The following is a 20368-nucleotide window of genomic DNA, read 5'->3' on the forward strand; positions in this document are numbered from 1 at the left end:
ATGGTTAAGTGTCTGCCTTCGTCTCAGGTCATGATCCCAGGGTCACGGGCTCCTAGCTCAGCGAGGAGCCTGCTTCTCCCTCTGCCTCTCTCCCTGCTCATGCTTTCTCTCTCTGTATCTCTGTGTCTCAAATGAATAAATAAAATCTTTAAAAAAAAATTATAAACTTTTGGACTCAGAATCATCAGGACACCTTAATATTTCTCACACATTTCAAATTAGCAAAATAAATTAAAGGAACGGTCAGCCTGAGAATGATGGTGACCTTTCCTTCTGCTGATTTAGATTTGAGGATTAGACAATAATTACCAGATTAACTTTTCCTCTCGGAAGAATTAATTTATCATTAGCAATCATTGATTTCTCTACCTTATCATTTAGGGCAGAGGTAACTACTCAGCAAATTATAGTCCATAAGCTAAATTCTTTTCCACACATGTTGTTTTAAAGAAAGTCATGTCCACTCATTTACCTGTTCATGGCTACTTTCTAGCTACAACTGGAAGAGGCAGAGTTGAGTGGTTAAGACAAAGACCCTATGATCAACAAAGCCTAAAATATTTACCATTTGTCCCCTTACAGAAAAAGTTTGCTACCCTTGATTTAGAGACTATAAATGAAATGGGGATGGTTCAGTTACAGAACAAGTTGAAAGAAATTTGAATAGAATATTTATTATTTGTTCTAAAAACCTTGATGTGTGTTATTTATTCATTGTTTCAGGAGGCTTGCTGTCCTTTGTCATGTTAGCAGTCATTGATGATCAGTGCCAAGGCTCATTAATTTATTAGGTTGCAAAAACGGTGCTACTTTTAAATTTATATTTCATTTTATTGGCTTGGATACTTCTATATAGAGAAATTTCCCTACATCTACTATTTGGTTCCTTAGTAGTATAATTCATATGGGGAAGGATTCTCTTTCTTCAGTTGCCAGCTTTGCAAAAGAATGAATCTGTTCATTGGCATCATACTTCAGTGGTGACAATTTGTTTTTTAGTTTTGTTTTCAAATATTATTATTTATTCATGGATTTAAGTATATTTGATGTTTTTAGTCCATTGTAGTTATTATCTTTATTGCTGCTCCCGTCTTTGTCTAGGGAGAGCTCTACAGGTTGGAGAGTTTGTTCTGTTTTGTTTTGTTTTTTAAGATTTTATTTATTTGAGAGAGAGCACAAGTGGGGGGGAGGGGCAGAGGGAGAAGCAGACTCCCCACTGAGCAGGGAGCCCAGTGGTGGGGCTCAATTCTAGGACCCTGGGATCATGACCTGAGCCAAAGGCAGACGCTTAACCAACTGAGCCACCCAGTCACCCCAGTAGGTGGACAATCTGACTGAATTACAGTCTCCTCCTTGGCTTGGTCTCTTAGGGTAGTTTGTTAATGGTGTAGCAGATGGAATTTGAGAGGGTACATAGGATGGAGGCCTGTCCTGCTAGGATCACAAAGAGTGCTGTGGGCCTTTATTCAGCTCTACAGAGAGGTAATGTTTTGAAACCAGGGGAAGGGCAGTCTTTTTTTTTAAAGATTTTATTTCATTTATGTGAGAGAGCACAAGAGGGGTTAGGGTCAGAGGGAGAAGCAGACGCCCCGCCGAGCAGGGAGCCCAGCGTGGGACTCGATTCAGGGTATCCAGGACCATGACCTGAGCCGAAGGCAGTCGCCCAACCAACTGAGCCACCCAGGCGCCTGGGAGGGGTAGTTTTAACAAGCTTTATCATGGATCTCTGTGAGACCTTTCCAGTTATATCTTGATTTGGCCAATGGGAGCCCTGTTGAACTGGTTCCTCTTTTGTGTACTTTTGACATGTCCCCATTTTTCCTTAATTCTTTACATTTAATACAACAAATGTTTGAGGCTCTTCTTGTGTTTATCCCAGCCCTGGCATTAGCCATTTCTCTTTAAAAGCCCTGACTTCTTTAGATGGAAATGGTATTTAGAAATTGTGTTCTGGATGCTAAGTGTACTCACTATTACCAGGGAGTCATTGCTTTCAGATTCTCGGCAGACAGAAAGAACTAGGAGCTATAACTATGTATACCTACACGTACACATCTTATGGTTTCCAGATACAAATCATACTGATACCTCTAATTCTTTTTTTAACAATTTTATTTATTTATTTGAGAGAGAACGCACGCACAAGTCGGGGGAGGGAGCAGGAGAAGCAGACCCCCTGCTGAGCAGGGAGCCTGATGCAGGGCTCAATCCCAGGACTTTTATTTATTTGAGAGATAGAGACAGAGAGAGAGAATGAGCAGGGGGAGGAGCAGAGGCAGAGGGAGAAGCAGACTCCCTGCTCAGCAGGGAGCCTGATGTGGGACTTGATTCTGGAACTCCAGGATAATGACCTGAGCCGAAGGCACCCAAGATTGTTTTGATTATTAGGGGTCTCTTGCAATTTTGTATGAATTTTATGGTTAGCTTGTCCATTTCTTCAAAAAAGGCCATTAAGGATTTGATGGAGAAGGTATTGAATAAACGTTTTGTTCTTTTTGATGCTGTCATAAATTGAACTTTTTCAGAAATTTTATTTTTGGTTTGTTCATTGCTAGGGCACAGAAATACAGCTGCTTTTTGTATGTTGATCTTGTATCATGCAATTTTGCTGAATTCATTTATCAGCTCTAATAGGTGGTTTTGTGGATTCTTTAGGATTTTCTTTATATGAGATTATGGCATCCACAAATGAAATAGATTTAATTTTACTTCTTTCCTTCCAATTTAAATACCTTTATTTCTTTTTCTTGCCTAATTGCCCTGGCTAGAACTTCAAAACACTGTCAAATACAAGTGGTAAGAGTGGACATGCTTTTCTCATTCCTGATCTGAGTTGGATGTTAGCTGTGGATTTTTCATAAATTCCTTTTATCATGTTAAGGAAGTTCTCTTCCATGTCTAGTTTGTTGAGTATATTTATCATGAAAGAAGAGTGGGATTTTCTCAGATGCTTTTTCTGCTTCAAGATGATCGTGTGCTTTCTTTCCTTCATTCCATTAATGTGTTGTATTACATTGGTGCATTTTCTTATGTCAAGCCACCTTGTATTCTTTTTTTTAATTAATTTTTTTTTTAAGATCTTATCTATTTGACAGAGCACAGGCAGGGGGAGCAGCAGGCAGAGGGAGAGGGAAAAGCAGGCTTCCCGCCGAGCAGGGCTGAAGGCAGCCGCTTAACCGACTGAGCCACCCAGGCACCCCACCACCTTGTATTCTTAAGATAAAGCCCACTTGGTCATGGTGTATAATCCATTTAGTTGACCTGTATTCTGTTGATGATTTTTCCATCCTTATTTGTTAAGGATACTGGCCTATAGTTTTCTTTTTGGTGTTTGTGATGTCTTTGTCTGTCTTTGGTGTCATGTTAGTTTGACCTCACAGATGAGTTAGAAAATGTTCCCTCATCTTCCATTTCTTGAAAAAGGAACAATTGGTGTTACTTACTCTTTAAATGTTTGGTAGAATCTGATCCTAGGCTTTTCTTTGTTGGAAGGGTTTTTTTGTTTTATTTTGTAAGATTTTATTTATTTGAAAGACAGTGAAAGGGAGCATGTGCGCAGGGGGAGGGGTAGAAGGAGAGGAGAGGGAGTCCTAAGCTGACTCCCCACTGAGCGTGGAGACTCACATGGGGCTCAAGTCCCCCAACCCTGAGATGGTGACCTGAGCCAAAACCAAGAGTTGGACGTTTAATCAGCTGAGCTACCCAGGTGCCCTTTTGGAAGGTTTTTTATTTTGAGGGATTTTTTAAAGATTTTATTTATTTGAGAGGGAGCATGAGCTGGGGGAGGGGCAGAGGGACCCCAAGATCATGACCCAAGCCAAAGGCAGACATTTAACTGACTGAGCCACCTAGGCACCCCTGGAAGTTTTTTAATGAGTGATTCAGTTTCTTCTTATAGGTTGTTTCTTAGGGGTTTGTTTGTTTGTTTGTCTTTAGATTTTCTAATTCTTCTGGTGTCAGTTTTGGTAGTTTGTATGTTTCTAGGAATTTATCCATTTCATCTAGATTATCTATTTTGTTGTCATACAGTTGTTCATGGTATTCTGTTACAATCCTTTTTATTTCTGTAAGAATGATAGTAATGTCCCCACTTTCAATCCTGATTTTAGTAATGTGAGTCTTTCTTTTTTTCTTGGTCATTCTAGCTAAAGGTTTGTCAGTTTTGTTGATCTTTTAAAAGAATCAACTTTTGGTTTTGTTGCTTCTATGTATTGTTTTTCTATTCTATATTTTATTTATCTCCACTTTAATCTTCATTTATAATCTCCCTCTACTAGCATTGGGTTTAGTTTGCTTTTCATTTTGTAGTTCCTTAGGATATAAAGTTTGGTTATTGATTTGAGATATTTTTTCTTTTTTAATATATATGTTTATAACTATAAATTTATGAATACTGATTTCACTGTATCATATAAGTTTTTATATTGTGATACCTTCTTTGACCCATTGGTTGTTTAGGAGTGTGTTAATTTTCACATCTTTGAATTCTCCATATTTCCTTTTGTTTTTTTTAAGAATTTATTTTTAAGTAAGCTCTACACCCTACGTGAGGCTCAAACCCACAACCTCAAGATCAAGAATTGCACACTCCACCAAATGAGCTAGCCAGGCGCCCTGTCTCCATATTTCTTCTGTTGTTGATTTCTAGTTTTATTCCATTGTGGTCTAAAAATATATTTTTAATGATTTTAGTCTTTTTAAATTTATTGAGACTTATTTTTTGACCTACATATGGTCTCTCCTGGAAAATGTTCCACGTGCACTTGAGAACATGTATTCTGTTGTGGAATGGAATGTTCTGTAACTGTCTGTTAGGTCTTGTTGTTTTATAGTATTTTTCAAGTTCTCTATTTCCTTAATTGATCTTCTGTCTGACTGTTATATCTGTTATTGAAAGTGGGATATTGAAGCTTCCAACTATTATTTTAGAACTGTAACTCTCCCTTCAGTTGTGTCAGTTTTTACTTCATATATTTTAAAGCTGTATTGTTAGGTATGTAGATGTTTGTAAATGTTACATATCTTCTTGATGAATTGATGCTTTTTGATTTAAAGTCTTTTTCATCTCATAGTAGTATAGCCACTCAGCTCTTTTGGCTATTATTTACATAGTATATCATTTTTTCAAACTTTCACTTTCAATCTAGAGTCTTTGGATTTAGAGTGAGGTTTATAGGCATATGCAGATCTTCCTAGACTTACAGTGGGGTTATGTTCCAGTAAACCCATTGTAAGTTGGAAATTTTATAGGTCAACATGCATTGAATACACCTAACCTATTGGACATTATAGCTTAGCCTAGCTTAAACATGCTCAGAACAGGGGCACCCGGTTAAGTGTCTGCCTTCAGCTCAGGTCATGGTCCCAGGGTCCTGGGATTGAGCCCCGCATTGGGCTTCCTGCTCAGTGGGGAGTCTGCTTCTCCCTCTGCTTCTGCCCCTCCCCCTAACTTATGCTGTAGCTCTCTCTCAAATAAATAAAATCTTCAAAAAAAAATGCTCAAAACACTTATATTAGCCTACTGTTGGGCAAAATCATCTAACACTAAGCCTATTTTATAACCAAGTGTTGAATATCACACTTAATTTTTACTGAAAGTGAAAAATAAAATGGTTGTGTGAGCACAGGGATTATAAGTGTGTTGTTTGTTTACCCTCATGATTGCCTGGCTGACTGTTGTGCTCAGCATCACAGGAGTATCTTACTGCATGTTGCTAGCCCAGGGAAAGAGCAACATTTAAAATTTGAAGTACGATTTCTACTGGTATAGTTATCACTTTTGCACCACTGTAAAATCAGAAAATCATGTCAAAGATAAGTTAGGGGTCGGCTGTCATTGAATAATGGTTTGTTTTTTAAAAAATCCTTCCTGCTAGTCTTTGCCTTTTGATTACAGAATTTAATTCATTGACATTTCAATCTGGGTTTTTTAAAAGATTTTATTTATTTGAGAGAGATAGAGTGAAAGAGAGAGAGATCTGTTATTTCCTTAGTTCTTGCTCTGAGGGTTACAATTAACGCCTTCTATTTACAACAATCTAGTTTGAATTTATATCAACTCCAGTAGTATACAGAAACTCTGCTCCCAGAACAGCTCTGTTCCTTTATTATTCTCACACCTTACAGCTTTATACATTGTGTGACCATTAATGTAGATTTATAATTATTTTATACATTTGAGTTTTGAACCATATAGAGAAAATTACAAATCAAAAATACAGTAATTTTAACTTTTATATTTACCTGTATAGCTACCTTTAGCAGAGTTCTTTATTTCTTTGTACGACTTGGAGTTACTGTGTATAGCATCCTTTCCTTTCAGCTGATGAACTTTTAGCATTTCTTTTTTTTTTGGTATTTTTAAAAATTTTTTATTGTTAATCACCATACATTACATCATTAGTTTTTGATGTAGTGTTCCATGATTCATTGTTTGTGCGTAACACCCACTGCTCCATGCAGGACGTGCCCTCCCCAATACCCATCACCAGGCTAACCCATCCTCCCACCCCTCTCCCCTCTAGAACCCTCAGTTTGTTTTTCAGAGTCCATCGTCTCTCATGGTTCATCTCCCCCTCCGATTTCCCCCCCTTCATTCTTCCCCTCCTGCTATCGTCTTCTTCTTTTTGGACTTTAGCATTTCTTTAAGGAAGGTCTGATAGCAACAAACTCTCTGTTTTTCTTTATCTGAGATGTAAAATTCTTGATTGGCAGTTTTTTCTTTCAGCCCTTTAAATATGTCATTCCACTGCCTTTTGGCATGCATGGTTTTGAATTAGAAATCAACTGTTAGTCTCATTGAGGAGCCCGTCTATGGTCTATGTGATGAGTTGCTTCTCTTTTGCTGCTTTCAATACTTTTTATAATTAACTTTCAATGCTTAGATTAAAATGTGTGTGAATGTGGATCTCAGGCTTGTCATAGTTGGAGTTTGTTGAGCTGCTTGGGTGTTAGATTTATGTCTTTTATCAAATTTAGAAAATTTTCAACCATTTCTTCAGACATTTTTTCTGTCTCATTTCCTCTCCTTGTGGCACTCTGCTACTTGTATGATGGTACACTTGATGGTATGCCACAGGTCTCATAGGCTCTCATATTTCTTCATTCTTTTTTCTTGCTGTTGTCCCACAAAGCGGATAATCTCAGCTGACTTATTTTCAAGTTTGTGGATTCTTTTTTCTGCCTGCTCAAATCTCTTATACCCCTCTAGTGAGTTTTTTATTTCAGTTACTACTGTACTTTCCAGCTCCGGAAACAAGCTTCTGCTTCTTTTCCATAATTTCTATCTCTTTATTGATATTCTCTATTTGATGAGACATTATTATTCTTTTTTCTCCCCCCACTCCCCTGCCCCCATGGTTTCCTTTAGCTATTTGAGCGTATTTAAAACAGTTGATTTAGGGGCGCCTGGGTGGTTCAGTCAGTTAAGTGTCTGCCTTCAGCTCAGGTCATGATCTCAGGGTCCTGGGATCGAGCCCCACATCAGGGTTCCCTGATCATTGGGGAGCCTGCTTCTCCCTCTCCCTCTGCAGCTCCCCCTGCTTGTGCTCTCTCCTTCTCTCTCAAATAAATAAATAAAATCTTTTAAAAAATAAATAAGTAAAATGAAACAGTTAATTTAAGTCTTCATCTAGAAAAACCAATGTCTGGGATTTCTCAACAATTTATAGGATTTCTTTTTCTCCTGTGAATGGGCCATATTTCTTTTTTTTTGCATGCCTAATAAATTTTTGTTGAATACTGGGTACTTTTTTTGTTGTTTGACATTTTTTGTCCCCCCCCCCCCCACAGTACCAATTATTCCTCCAGGTTTCTTTTATTTCTTTTATCTTTTTCTTCTGATCCTTGACTTTTATTCACATTTAAGAATGTGACACTAAAAAGCTACTTAGTTTGGGCCAACACGTTTTTTTTCTTTTTTTTGCCCAAGTAGGCTCCATGTCCAGTGTGGAACCCAACACAGTGCTTGAACTCAGAACCCTGAGATCAAGAGTCAGACACTTAACTGACTGAGCCACCCATGTGCCCCTGGGCATACACATTTATGATTTAAAGTCCTTATTCATAGAGTGATTAGGTATGGGCATTTCAGGGGGGAACCCTCAAATGTCAACGTATATAGTTTTTCACTCTTTGGGTTTTTTTACTCTTTGACTGCCAGTGTTTTAGTAGTGTTCTGAACACTGGAAAGGGAAGCTAGGATTCTCATTGTTAACTATATACACCTTCATTTGATCGTCTTGTTTTTTTGTGTTTATTTTACGTTTTAAGTTTTTAATTGAAGTATAATTGACCTTCAGTATTACATTAGTTTCAGGTATATAACATTAGTGATTTAGCATGTATATACAGTACTCAGTGCACACCGTGATAAGTGTAGTTACCATCTGTCACTGTACAGAATTATTAAAATATTATTGACTATATTCCATATGCTGCAATTTATATCCCTGTGACTTATTTTATAACTGGAGGTTTGTACTCTTAATCCCCTTGAACACTTTGATCCCTTTGTGTTTTTTTTGTTTGTTTTCTTTGTTTTTAAGATTTTATTTATTTATTTGACAGAGACGCAGCGAGAGAGGGAACACAAGCAGGGGGAGTAGGAGAGGGAGAAGCAGGCTTCCCACGGAGCAGGGAGCCCAATGCAGGGCTTGATCCCAGGACCCCGGGATCATGACCTGAGCCGAAGGCAGACGCTTAACGACTGAGCCACGCAGGCGCCCCTCCAGTGGTCAAATTAATATTTTTCCTCTGCGATGTCCTATACTGCATTTAAGTTTAGAAAGTCCTTCTTAAATAGGGCAGATTGAATAATGTGTTAATCTGTCTTCCTCCTGAAATCCCTCTAAATGAGAATAAAGGAATAAAAATGATAATAAACCCACAAGAAAAAAAAGCTATAGGGGATCATTTTAATATCACTAAAGAGATGTTAATATTTTAAAATATGAAAAGTAGACAGATGGCTGGTACCTGATTCAGTAAAGCAGAAGAAACTGAAACAGTAGCTTGTTAAGAGAAAAGCCAATGAGAAACAGGCTAATTTGTATTTCAGGCTGAGGAACCAGAAGTACCAAAAAATACCTTTAAAGTCTAGTAGCTAAGCTAGCTCAGCTGGTAAGACATTAAGACTCCGAAAGTCAGAGGTACTCAAGTAGAATTGAAAATAGGATGAGTGGTAAAAAGTCCCTTGCTTTTCTGGAAAGGATGAGCCAAAGTGGCTCTGGATTCTCAAGCAGGAGATATATTCAAACAAACGGATTGGGGCGCCTGGGTGGCTCAGTCGTTAAGTGTCTGCCTTCGGCTCAGGTCATGATCCCAGGGTCCTGGGATGGATCCCCGCATCGGGCTCCCTGCTCCGCGGGAAGCCTGCTTCGCCCTCTCCCGCTCCCCCTGCTTGTGTTCCCTCTCTCGTGTGTCTCTCTCTGTCAAATAAATAAAAATTTAAAAAAATTTAAAAAAATTTTGACCACTGGAAAAAAATGTGACATTTATGCATGACAAAAGCAAGATTATTAAAAAGCATATAGTAGACTCGGATATATGTAACAAATATGACATAGGATAATATTAATTCCTGGTATATGAAGAATTCAGATATAAATATATAAGCAAACACTAGCAGCAGCAGCTCTCTCTGCCCACGGGTCCTGTCCCCATGCTTTAATAAAATCATCTTTTTGCACCAAAGAAAGAAAACACTGGCCCTTGAAAGGTAAATGGGCCAAGAATACAAAGAGGCATTTCACAAATACACACAAATCCCTAATTTTCAGTATCACTAATAGACAAAAATACATACTAAAACAAGTTTTCTTGTCTTATTTGGGGGGGGGAGAGGGACGGAGGGGAGGAGAGAGAGAATCTTAAGCAGGCTCCCCACCCAGCATGGAGCCCGGTGGGGGGCTCAGTATCACGACCCTGAGATTATGACCTGAACTGAAATCAAGAGTCAGATGCTTAACTGACTGAGCCACCCACGTGCCCCAAGTTTTCATTTTTTAACTCAGATAGAAATGTGTGTTTGTGTATATTACAGATGAAACTATGGAAAGATAGACATTTTCCTAGACTGCAGATGTCAGGGTAAATTGGAATAGGTGTGAACAAAAGCAGTTTCGGGATATGCTTAACTGTCATTTGACTTCAAAATTCTTCTTACAAAGCAAAATTTCTCCTAAGCAAAGATTCCAAACTATGGACAAAAATATATGTAGAAATGATGGGGCGCCTGGGTGGCTTAGTCAGTTAAGCATCCGACTCTTGGTTATGGCTCAGGTCATGATCTCAGGATTGTGAGATCCAGCCCCACTTGGGGGTCCGTGCTCAGTGCTGAGTCTGCTTGTGATTCTCTCCCTCTCCCTCTGCCCCTCCCCCCACCCTGGTCACACATGCACCCACTTGTGCACGCTCGCTCTCTCTAAAAAAATCTTAAAAAAAAAAAAAATATATATATATATATGCAGAAATGATACCATCTTACTTATTTTGAATATTACTAGCTAGTTGGAATAACCAACATTTATTGTGCCTTTACCATGTGCTGCAGGAACTGGGCTAAAAGTATTTTACATACATTAATCCCATTTCATCCTCAGAACAACCTTATGAGATAAATACTGTTTTTATCTTTGAAAATAGAGAGGCTAGATACTGAAAGAACTAGGTCTGGAGCCCCAAATCTGATAAAAAATGTTTTTCTTTTAACTGTCATGCTCACTGAATTTTCTGTGACCATATATTGCTTCTTTAAAGACGGGGAAATAAGCATTGTTTTCAGTGATTTAATAATCTAAATATCCAACTATAGTAAAATAGCTAATTTAGCACACCTTTGTACTTTTATAAGAGTGATATGCAACTATTAAAAATCATGTTCTCTGAGGCTGCTGGGTGACTCGAGTGTCCAACTCTTGATCTTACTCAGGTCTTGATCTCAGGGTCGTGAGTTCAAGCCTCACATTGGGCTCCATGCTGGCTGTGGAGCCTACTTTAAAAAATAAGAAAATAAAATTACATAAATAAAAATGTTCTAGAAGAATATTTAATGATATAAGGAAATACTTGTGATTAGACAAAAGAGAAAACCTTAACTATGTTTTTAAATTATTTTTTTGAACTTAATAGTGGTTGCAAATATATAAAAATATTTTTTAAATCCTTGTTTCTGAGTGATTGGATTACAGGCATTGATTCATTTTCTTTATGCTTTTTGTTTTCCAAATTTTGAATGTGTATAATTATTTTAAATCAGATTAAATGTTCTAATAGTCATTTCACGTATTAACTTAATGCTTAGTGATGTGGAAATGCTTATATTTCCTGGGAAAAAAGCCAGTTGTGAAGTTATACATCTAGTCTGACCTTAGCTAGGTCTTTATTTTGTCTTAGAAAATATATTGGATGGAAATGTGCAGAAATACTAATAGTGATACTATCCCAGGGAGATGTGATTAAGAATGAGCTTTTTCGGGGCACCTGGGTGGCTCAGTTGTTAAGTGTCTGTCTTCAGCTCAGGTCATGATCCCAGGGTCCTGGGATCGAGTCCCACATCGGGCTCCCTGCTCAGCGAGAAACCTGCTTCTCCCTCTCCCACTCCCCCTGCTTGTGTTCCCTCTCTCGCTGTGTCTCTCTCTGTCAAATAAATAAAATCTTAAAAAAAAAGAGAGAATGAGCTTTTTCATTACTTATTTCTATATCTTCAAAATTTTTTACTACAAGTATGTGTTTTTGTCATCAGAAAAATTTATTATTTTAAAACTTGTAGAAGACGTCTTTACTTTTTTTTCTGTTATTTTAGACATTTGAAGACAGTGATTTATTCCATTTGATTGGTGTTATCTGTGGATTAGCAATTTATAATTTTACTATTGTGGACCTCCATTTTCCTTTGGCTTTGTATAAAAAACTGCTAAAAAAGAAGCCATCCTTGGATGATTTGAAGGAACTAGTACCTGATGTTGGAAGGTTAGTAACAAAAAGTGACAAGGGTTTTAATAGGGAATGGGAAATGTACAGAAAGCTTTCCTTTTAGGAATAATTCTATTTTGTTCTTGTTGAATTTCTAAAATAAACAAAAGCCCTTTTGATATTGGAGAACTCATGTTACCCAGATTCCAAATTTCTACTGAAAGACTTACATGTACAAAACCATTTGCTAAATTTTTAGTAATTTAACAATATTTTGCAAATATCAGATAATAAACTTAGGAAGGTAATGCTTCCTGAGAGTAGTTAAGTGATTTATTTGGACTTCCGATTACCTTCATTCCTAGCTGGAATATGTAAAGTTTCTTTTTATTTATTACATAAAATGGAATAGAAATTGTATATAAGTAAGAACATGTTGAAAATGGGTAGATATATGGCCTTTGTATTCAGAAGAAGAGATAAAAACCTTAGAGTGATTTTTTTTTCTTCAGAATTGTTCATTCGCTAGCCACTGTATATCTACCATTCTGAAACAAATATAAAAGTATAGATTAATAAAAAGATTTTATCAAGAATGAGAAATATATATTTATTCATAACCAAAATAGTCAAAATACCCAATAATGTTTTACCTCAAAGAAACGTGTATTGTTTTGCAGAAGCATGCAACAATTACTGGATTATCCAGAAGATGATGTTGAGGAAACATTTTGTCTTAATTTTACGGTAAGATGGAAAGACAGAATAAGACAGAATAGCCTGATTATTCCTCATCCCATTTATTTAACAGCTGTGCCTTATGGCTTTGGGTTTTGTTTTTTTTTTATTTTGATGGGTGGAATTTTTAACCCTTTAGCTAACATTTATTGAGCATTAACTATATGCTAGCCACAGTACGTACATTATTTCATTTAATCCTCATAACAGTCCTATGAGATTAGTATTACTATCCTTATTTTACAGATGAAGAAAACTGAAAACAATCATTACATGTCAATAATAGTATTTATACCCAGGCCTGTGACTTCAGAGCCTAGTGCTCTATCATTATGCTAAAGATCCTTTACAAATACAAGAGGACCTCTTTATTCAAGTATTCATTTTTGAGTCTGCAATTACAAGAATGTTTAGAGAAGCAAAGGTTATTGTACATTAGAATATTCAGTAATGAACTTACCACTTAAAAGATTAATTCCTACTCAGACATCCCTTTCTGCTTCACACTAATATTTGTCCTTGCCCATTTATCTTACTTTGGAAATGACATACCACAGTGAAAATGCAAATATGTTGGAATGTTATTTGGAAAATGAAATTGCAAATCTTGTCAAAGATACACAATTTTGTTAATTCAGTGAAAGGGATGTTGAATAACTTACCCATCCAAATGCAAAGCCATTGACAAACAAGGATCTGGCAGAAGTAGACAGTTGACAAAGAAGAGAAAATCAGCAAGGATTATGAGAAGGCACTTCAGAATGGAATGATTTGAATATTATAAATTAATCTCGGGAAAATGGTAAAACCTTTGGTTTTCTTTCTTTTTCTTTTCATTTTAAATACATTGTGTGTTTGTCCATCCCCTCCCTGCCCCCGCCAAGAGTCCTCTTTGTGATCTTGAGATCAAATCTGACAGATAACCATATTCTGCTATCCCACAATTTGCCAAAAAATACTATGTGCCCCCCTCAAAAAAGTTTATCCATTTTTTTATCATTTTAAGAATTGGCACATAGTACAATTGTAAGAAAATTTAGTAGATTTAAGATGAAATAAATGAATTTATTTTAACAATTTTTTTTTTCAAGAAAGGTCCTCCTTGGACTTTATTTACTATGAAATTTTTAGTTCCCCATTTCAACTGAATGGTTGGTTTTGCAATGGTTTAATTCTTCAATTCAGTTTCACTTATAGCAGTATCAATTATTTTTGAATCTTTATTGATTATCTCAATGGACTGAAACATTGGGTTCCAAACAATATAATTTCTAACTTATCAATCACCAAGTTTGTGAATGGTTAGTATATTCAAGAAGTATGATAATTTAAACATTCCTTCCCACTGCCATTTCTTTCACAGAAATTTTTAGTGGCTCTTTATTGCTTGCATAGCAATAGATCGATAACAGGCTTCAAAAACATTTGTAATATGACTTTCTAACTTAAATTGTATCCCTCCATTCATACCAAGTTTTATCATGTCACACAGTATTCTCTCACGTACCTTATCTTCCTGTGTTTTAGGGCCATACATTTTCAGAACTTGATATTTACTCTCATATCCATCCTGTCCAGTCTCTGTGCTCAGTCAGAAATCCTGTCCCCTCTCAGTCTTTTGAGAGCCTACTCATCCTTCTAGGTGCTTTCCAAATGACATTTCTTCCTTGAGGTCTTTCATATTTCCTCCACGTAGAAGTAAGTGTTCTTCTGTGGTCTGATAGCGTTTTGTGCATGTCTCTATTATAGCATTTATTTTATTATAAGAAGTTGTTTACATAACACATTTCTCGTCTTCAACTAGATAGTAAACTCCACAGCAGGGATTTATTCATCTCTTATCATCCCACTGCCACCACAGTGTTTTCTAGATGGCAGGTACTAAAAGAAAATGTTCTAATAGAAGAGGATAATATTCCAAAAAGAGGGACTAGAAAGAGAAAAGATACAGATATGGGATTGGTAATATTAATAGGAAAATTAGCAAACTAGTAAGGGAAATAAAAAGTTTAAAAATAATTGACTGTCTTTATAAATCCAATTAATAGCATACTGGAAAAATCACCTGTGATCAAGAATGCAAACAAGGCAGATACTAGGAATACAGTAGTAGTAGCTGTCATGTGAGAAGAACGCATAGCTGGTCTGGGCTGCATACATTTTGACACTTAGATTCTGTCATGTGTACAAGGAAAACATCCTTTCTAATATTTTACTTTTGTAGTGATTGTTCTAAAAAAGTTTTACACATAGTAAGTACTCAGTTTCCTGTTCTTAACTAACCAAACACTTTGTAATTTGTAATTAACTAGTCACGGTAGGATTTCATAACTACCTCACGGTAGAAATGAAAATTTCTAGTTGTGGCGTTATGCAGAATTGACAAATAAGCTTATGGTAGTAACAGAATTTTACCTCAACTTTATTCTTATATTTAATGAGAGAAAGGTAGAATATAATAATAGATTATTAAAATCTAATAAGTTTTGAGTCTGACATTGACTTTTTTTAAAAATTTAAATTAATAGATCACAGTTGAAAACTTTGGTGCAACAGAAGTGAAAGAGCTGGTTCTAAATGGTGCAGACACAGCTGTTAACAAACAAAATCGGTAAGTGAATTATAGCAGCATCAGTGGTAGTAATAAGATTCCGTAGGCATTTTTCTTCTGTATATAGAAACTTGTCACAACCTTAAGTTTTTACTCAGATAAAACTTTTTGAATGGTTAGTAAGGAAGTAACCACCTTTTGCTTCTGAAATCCCTTTAAGATATTACTAAAGTTTGGGATAAAAAGGTCATAACCAAGCAAAACAAAGAGAAGGGAGAGGAGACAACAGCAAACTCATTTTTGGAAGCTAGAAAACAGGGGTAACTAACTTTAGCCAACCAGAGAAAGCTGCAATATAAGATGGACTGGGAGGAGCCAAGAATCCTGGCAGCCAGTTCATCAATATAAAGTCTTAGGCATTGAGAATAAAAAATGTTAGAAAGTGTATGGGGTTTAGGGGAATGCTGGAAACAGAAAGATTGCTGTTATAAAAAGCAGTTAGAAACCCATTTTAATTAGCACAGTAGCCTGGGCAGATGATCAGCAATTTATCTTCTGGGGAGATTGAACTGAAGGGACTTTGGATATCCTAGGGGTGGGAGGGAAGACGACTTTGGATTTGAGTATGGATAGACACAGCAGGGGGTAAGTGGCAGAACTGAAAACAAGTGGATTGAGTCTACAACCACCCCGCCTTGGTACTGTATTTTGGAGGATTCTTTGGATACACTGTCTCACTTTTAAATATGAGTGGATAGGCCACAGTCTCCGCCGAGAGTCGCCGCGGTTTCCTGCTTCGACAGTGCTTGGACAGAACCCGGCGCTCGCCCCCCACCCGGGCCGGCCGTTCAGAGCCAGCCGTTCGCCATCTCTTCGTCGCGCCCTCAGACCGCTCCAAGGCCCTCGCCGCCGCCTTTTCTCAGCCGCCGCCATGACGACCGCGTCCCCCTCGCGGGTGCGCCAGAACTACCACCAGGACTCGGAGGCCGCCATCAACCGCCAGATCAACCTGGAGCCCTACGCCTCCTACGTCTACATGTCCATGTCTTACTACTTTGACCGCGATGATGTGGCTTTGAAGAACTTTGCCGAATATTTTCTTCACCAGTCTCATGAGGAGAGGGAACATGCTGAGAAACTGATGAAGCTGCAGAACCAACGAGGTGGTCGAATCTTCCTTCAGGATATCAAGAAACCAGACCGTGATGATTGGGAGAACGGGCTGAATGCAATGGAGTGTGCATTACATTTGGAAAAGAGCGTGAATCAGTCACTACTGGAACTGCACAAACTGGCCACTGATAAAAGTGACCCCCATTTGTGTGACTTCATTGAGACTTATTACATGAATGAGCATGTGAAATCCATCAAAGAATTGGGTGACCACGTAACCAACCTGCGCAAGATGGGGGCTCCCGAATCTGGCATGGCAAAGTATCTCTTTGACAAGCACACCTTGGGAAACAGTGATAGTGAAAGCTAAGCCTTAGGCTGTCTTCCCATAGCCACAAGCGTGACTTCCCTGGTCACCAAGGCAGTGCATGCATGTTGGGGTTACTTTACCTTTTCTATAAGTTGTACCAAAACATCTACTTAACTTCTTTCATTTGTACCATTCTTCAAATAATTTGGTACCCCAAAAAAAAGAGTGGATAGCCAAAGATTGATAGCCCTTCAAAATAGTTGAAAAGAATGTCAAGGAAAGCGAAACAATGCAGGATGAAGAACAAAACTTCAAAAGAAACTGTAATCAGTATTCATCTATATGGATTAAAAATTATTCACTTAAAAATCAAAAATTCAGGGGCGCCTGGGTGGCTCAGTCAGTAAGCGTCTGCCTTTGGCTCAGGTCATGATCCCAGGGTCCTGGGATAGAGTCCTGCATCAGACTCCTTGCTCCGCGGGAGGCCTGCTTCTCCCTCTCCCCCTGCTTGTGTTCCCTCTCTTCACTGTGTCTCTCTGTCAAATAAATAAATAAAATCTTTAAAAAAAAATAAAAAATTCAATCAAAAATTGAAAAATATTCACTTAAAGAAATTTGTCAAAGAAATGGTACCAAAAAGCTTTCCAGAATTGAATGACATGCCTTAAAAGACATGCCTTAAAATTGAAAGCATGGAAAGTGGGAGGAAAAAAAAAAAGACCTACCAAGGCAAAATAGAATTTCAAAATCCCAGGGGAAAAAAAGGATCCTAAAACCTTCCAGGAAAAAGAAAAAAAAAAAAAGCATGCTATATACAAAGAATTAAGAAACAGAATAACATCAAATTTCTAAAGAATGACACTGAAGCTAGGAGATCAAAATTGTGGGAAAAAAATACTTTTTAACTTCGAATTCTGTATCAAAACTATCAAGTATGTGAGTGTATATAAAAACATCTTCATGCATCCAGAGTCTCAGAGAAATCTACTTCCAGTGCAGTTTTCTCAGGAAGTTACAGGAAGATGTGTTCTACCAGACAAGGAATTAAACCAAGAAAGAGAAAGACACAGGATCCAGAAAAATAGGATCCAGTATAGAAGAGAGGCAAAGAGAATTCCTTCTGCAGGAACAGCAGTGTGTAGGTTTAGGAAGAGCAACAAAAGTGGGTGAAATCAAGAGGATGGAATACAAATGATGCTCCCTAGAGTTGAATGAGTCTAAAGGAGATTGACATTTCTGTTGAAGTTAGGGATCAAGTAGCAAATTAGAGAAACAATTGACTGCAGAAGTTCTTTTTAAGAAAAGGCAGGTAACCATAAAATATTCTAGCTTGATTCTGAATGTTTATAATCACAAATATGTTAACCTTAGTGAATAGTGAACCAAAATTGTTATCATGGGAGCTTTTGGGGAGACAAAGTGAGAATGGGGCAACTAAATAAAAGGTAAATCCTTATCTTCCACAATAGATAATCAGTTCATTAGATTATATTTTAAATTGAAAATTAAGGAATAACAATATAATTAGGTTGTTGAAGTTTGAAGGTAAATATCAGAGGGAATAGCAAAAAATTAAGAATTTGCCTTCAAATATCTGAAATTTCTAAAGGTGCAAGACAGAACTGCTTCGTTCTCTACTGTGTAGAGCTAGCTTATTGGCTCTCGCCAGGGACTTTATCCAAATGGTTATAATCTTAGTTCTGCTACTTAGAAGCTGTGTAACTGTAGGAATGTCTCATGCCTCAGTCTCCTTTTCTGTAAAATGGGATGATAAATTGTACCTGTTTCATGGGGCTATCTTGAGGATTAAATGAGGCAATAATTCTAAGATGCTTAGAATAGTACCTAGCACATGTTACGTGCTCAGTAAATGTTGGCTGTTAGTATTACTATTTGACATTTTAAACTGTACATATGTCTTACTTTGATAGCTGTTTTTAAAATAATGTGAAAAAGTTTAGGTCTTTCTAACTATCCTTTCTTTTAAAAAAAAATCTTGGTTTTGAAAAACTGATTTAGAAAGGTTTTTTTTCCTGCTTTTAAAGTCTCTAGTTTTTTATCTAGTTTAGAAATAATTTGAAGAATTTTTATCTTTGTATTACCAATCCTAGTTAGATAATGAAAATGTTGAAGATAAAAATGTTAGCACATAAAATAATTTAGCCTTTTGTGTTTAAGGCACTTAACTAGTACAGATAAATTTCACTTTCCAATTAGATGAATTATAAAATTATGCCGTTACAAAATTATCTGCTTCTTTCCATCAGAGTCTAATAGCATATGCTACTGACTTTTCCTTAGGCCTGTCCAGTTTTACAATGGCCTCCTGTAACCTTTTTTTCCTCTTTGTAAATTCACTTTGGAATTATTTTATAATTTGCTAAGAAGATTATCTGTAGATAACTGAATTTACCAATATTCCCATTTGTAGAATTACCCTTTAAGACAGGAATATAAAATATTGAAATCCTCTGGTACCCATTCTCATTATTTGTTTGACTTAGATAGCTGCATAAAATATTTGTGGCTAACAGAACAAATTGAATAAAACTGTAGTGCTAATTACTGGATTACTGGGTAAAGGGACTTTTTTCTTTTATAGTTTCCTTTACTATCATAATGATAACAGGCAGGAAAAAGCATCAGAAGTGTTTGTGTGTGTATGGGTACATCTGTGTATACACACATACTTTTGAAAAGAAAACTACTTGTAATCTTTAATGATTATCCTAAAAGAGTGCTTAATAAACCTTTTGGGTATTTAGTTTTTAAAATAAATTTTGTTGGGACACCTGGCTTGCTTAGTCGGTAGAGCATGTGACTCTTAATCTTAGGGTCATGAGTTCAAGTCCCATGTTAGGCATAGAGCCTACTTAAAAAAAAATAAAAAAATAAATTTTGTTTTCAGATTCCTTGAAACCCGAGGAAAAACAGACTGTTGTTTGTCTAATAGTCTGAATCCCAAAGCTCTCATTTTTTTATCACCTGATATTTTTAACAGATGACTCTCTTTAGGGATACATGTGGAGTGGTGCATATAAATCTCAATAGTTTGTGAGTATTGAAAAATTATTTTGATAGACATTTGTGTCATCATTCTTCCCATTAGGAAATGACGTTTCACTTCGGAATAGCCTCATTTACATTAGGCTGTGAATGATAAGTCTACATGCCTCCTAGGTAATACCAGATTTTTGTATAGAAAGAATAATAAACTTCTCCATTAAAGACTTTGTCCCCTTAGAATCCTAGTCATACTTTCTCAGTTTTAAAGATAAGTAACAAAAAGTACAGGAGCACTCAAACTTTTAATGAGACTACATAGCTATTCTCCATACAAAAAGATTTTTATATTCTGTGCCATGTGTGCCTTTTCATTTCTAGGCAGGAATTTGTTGATGCTTATGTGGATTACATATTCAATAAATCAGTGGCTTCCTTGTTTGATGCTTTTCATGCGGGCTTTCATAAGGTCTGTGGAGGAAAGGTCCTTCAACTCTTCCAGCCAAATGAACTACAAGCAATGGTTATTGGAAATACAAATTATGATTGGAAGGAACTGGAAAAGGTAGGGGAAAACAAATCTATGAAATTGTTTTAATGGAAAGGCGAAGGAAAATATGGTTTATTGATGGAAAAATTGCCCTCTCACTTACTGTTTTCCATTTTACACTATATTTACAGGAAAACACTGTACCCTTCTTATTCCACAATGAATGAATTTTAGTTGTATATAAGTTAGA

General features: G+C 36.7%; 1 protein-coding gene and 1 pseudogene across 4 annotated transcripts in view; both read left to right on the forward strand.

The window, feature by feature from the left end:
* Positions 1-20368, forward strand: part of HERC4 (HECT and RLD domain containing E3 ubiquitin protein ligase 4) — a 131328-nt gene that overhangs the window by 103510 nt on the left and 7450 nt on the right. For all 4 annotated transcript variants that reach the window (XM_088019910.1, XM_028109495.2, XM_028109497.2 and 1 more), the window contains 4 exons: positions 11804-11970; positions 12594-12660; positions 15180-15262; positions 20010-20193. In XM_088019910.1, the coding sequence (XP_087876036.1) occupies positions 11804-11970; positions 12594-12660; positions 15180-15262; positions 20010-20193 (501 nt within the window). The remainder of the gene's footprint in view (positions 1-11803; positions 11971-12593; positions 12661-15179; positions 15263-20009; positions 20194-20368) is intronic.
* On the forward strand, positions 16119-16769 carry LOC114214099 (ferritin heavy chain pseudogene; annotated as a pseudogene).

This window comes from Eumetopias jubatus, unplaced genomic scaffold (assembly GCF_037043125.1).
Source record: "Eumetopias jubatus isolate StellerSeaLion01/CBP00866 unplaced genomic scaffold, mEumJub1_p1.0 scaffold_17, whole genome shotgun sequence".
NCBI classification, from domain to species: domain Eukaryota; kingdom Metazoa; phylum Chordata; class Mammalia; order Carnivora; family Otariidae; genus Eumetopias; species Eumetopias jubatus.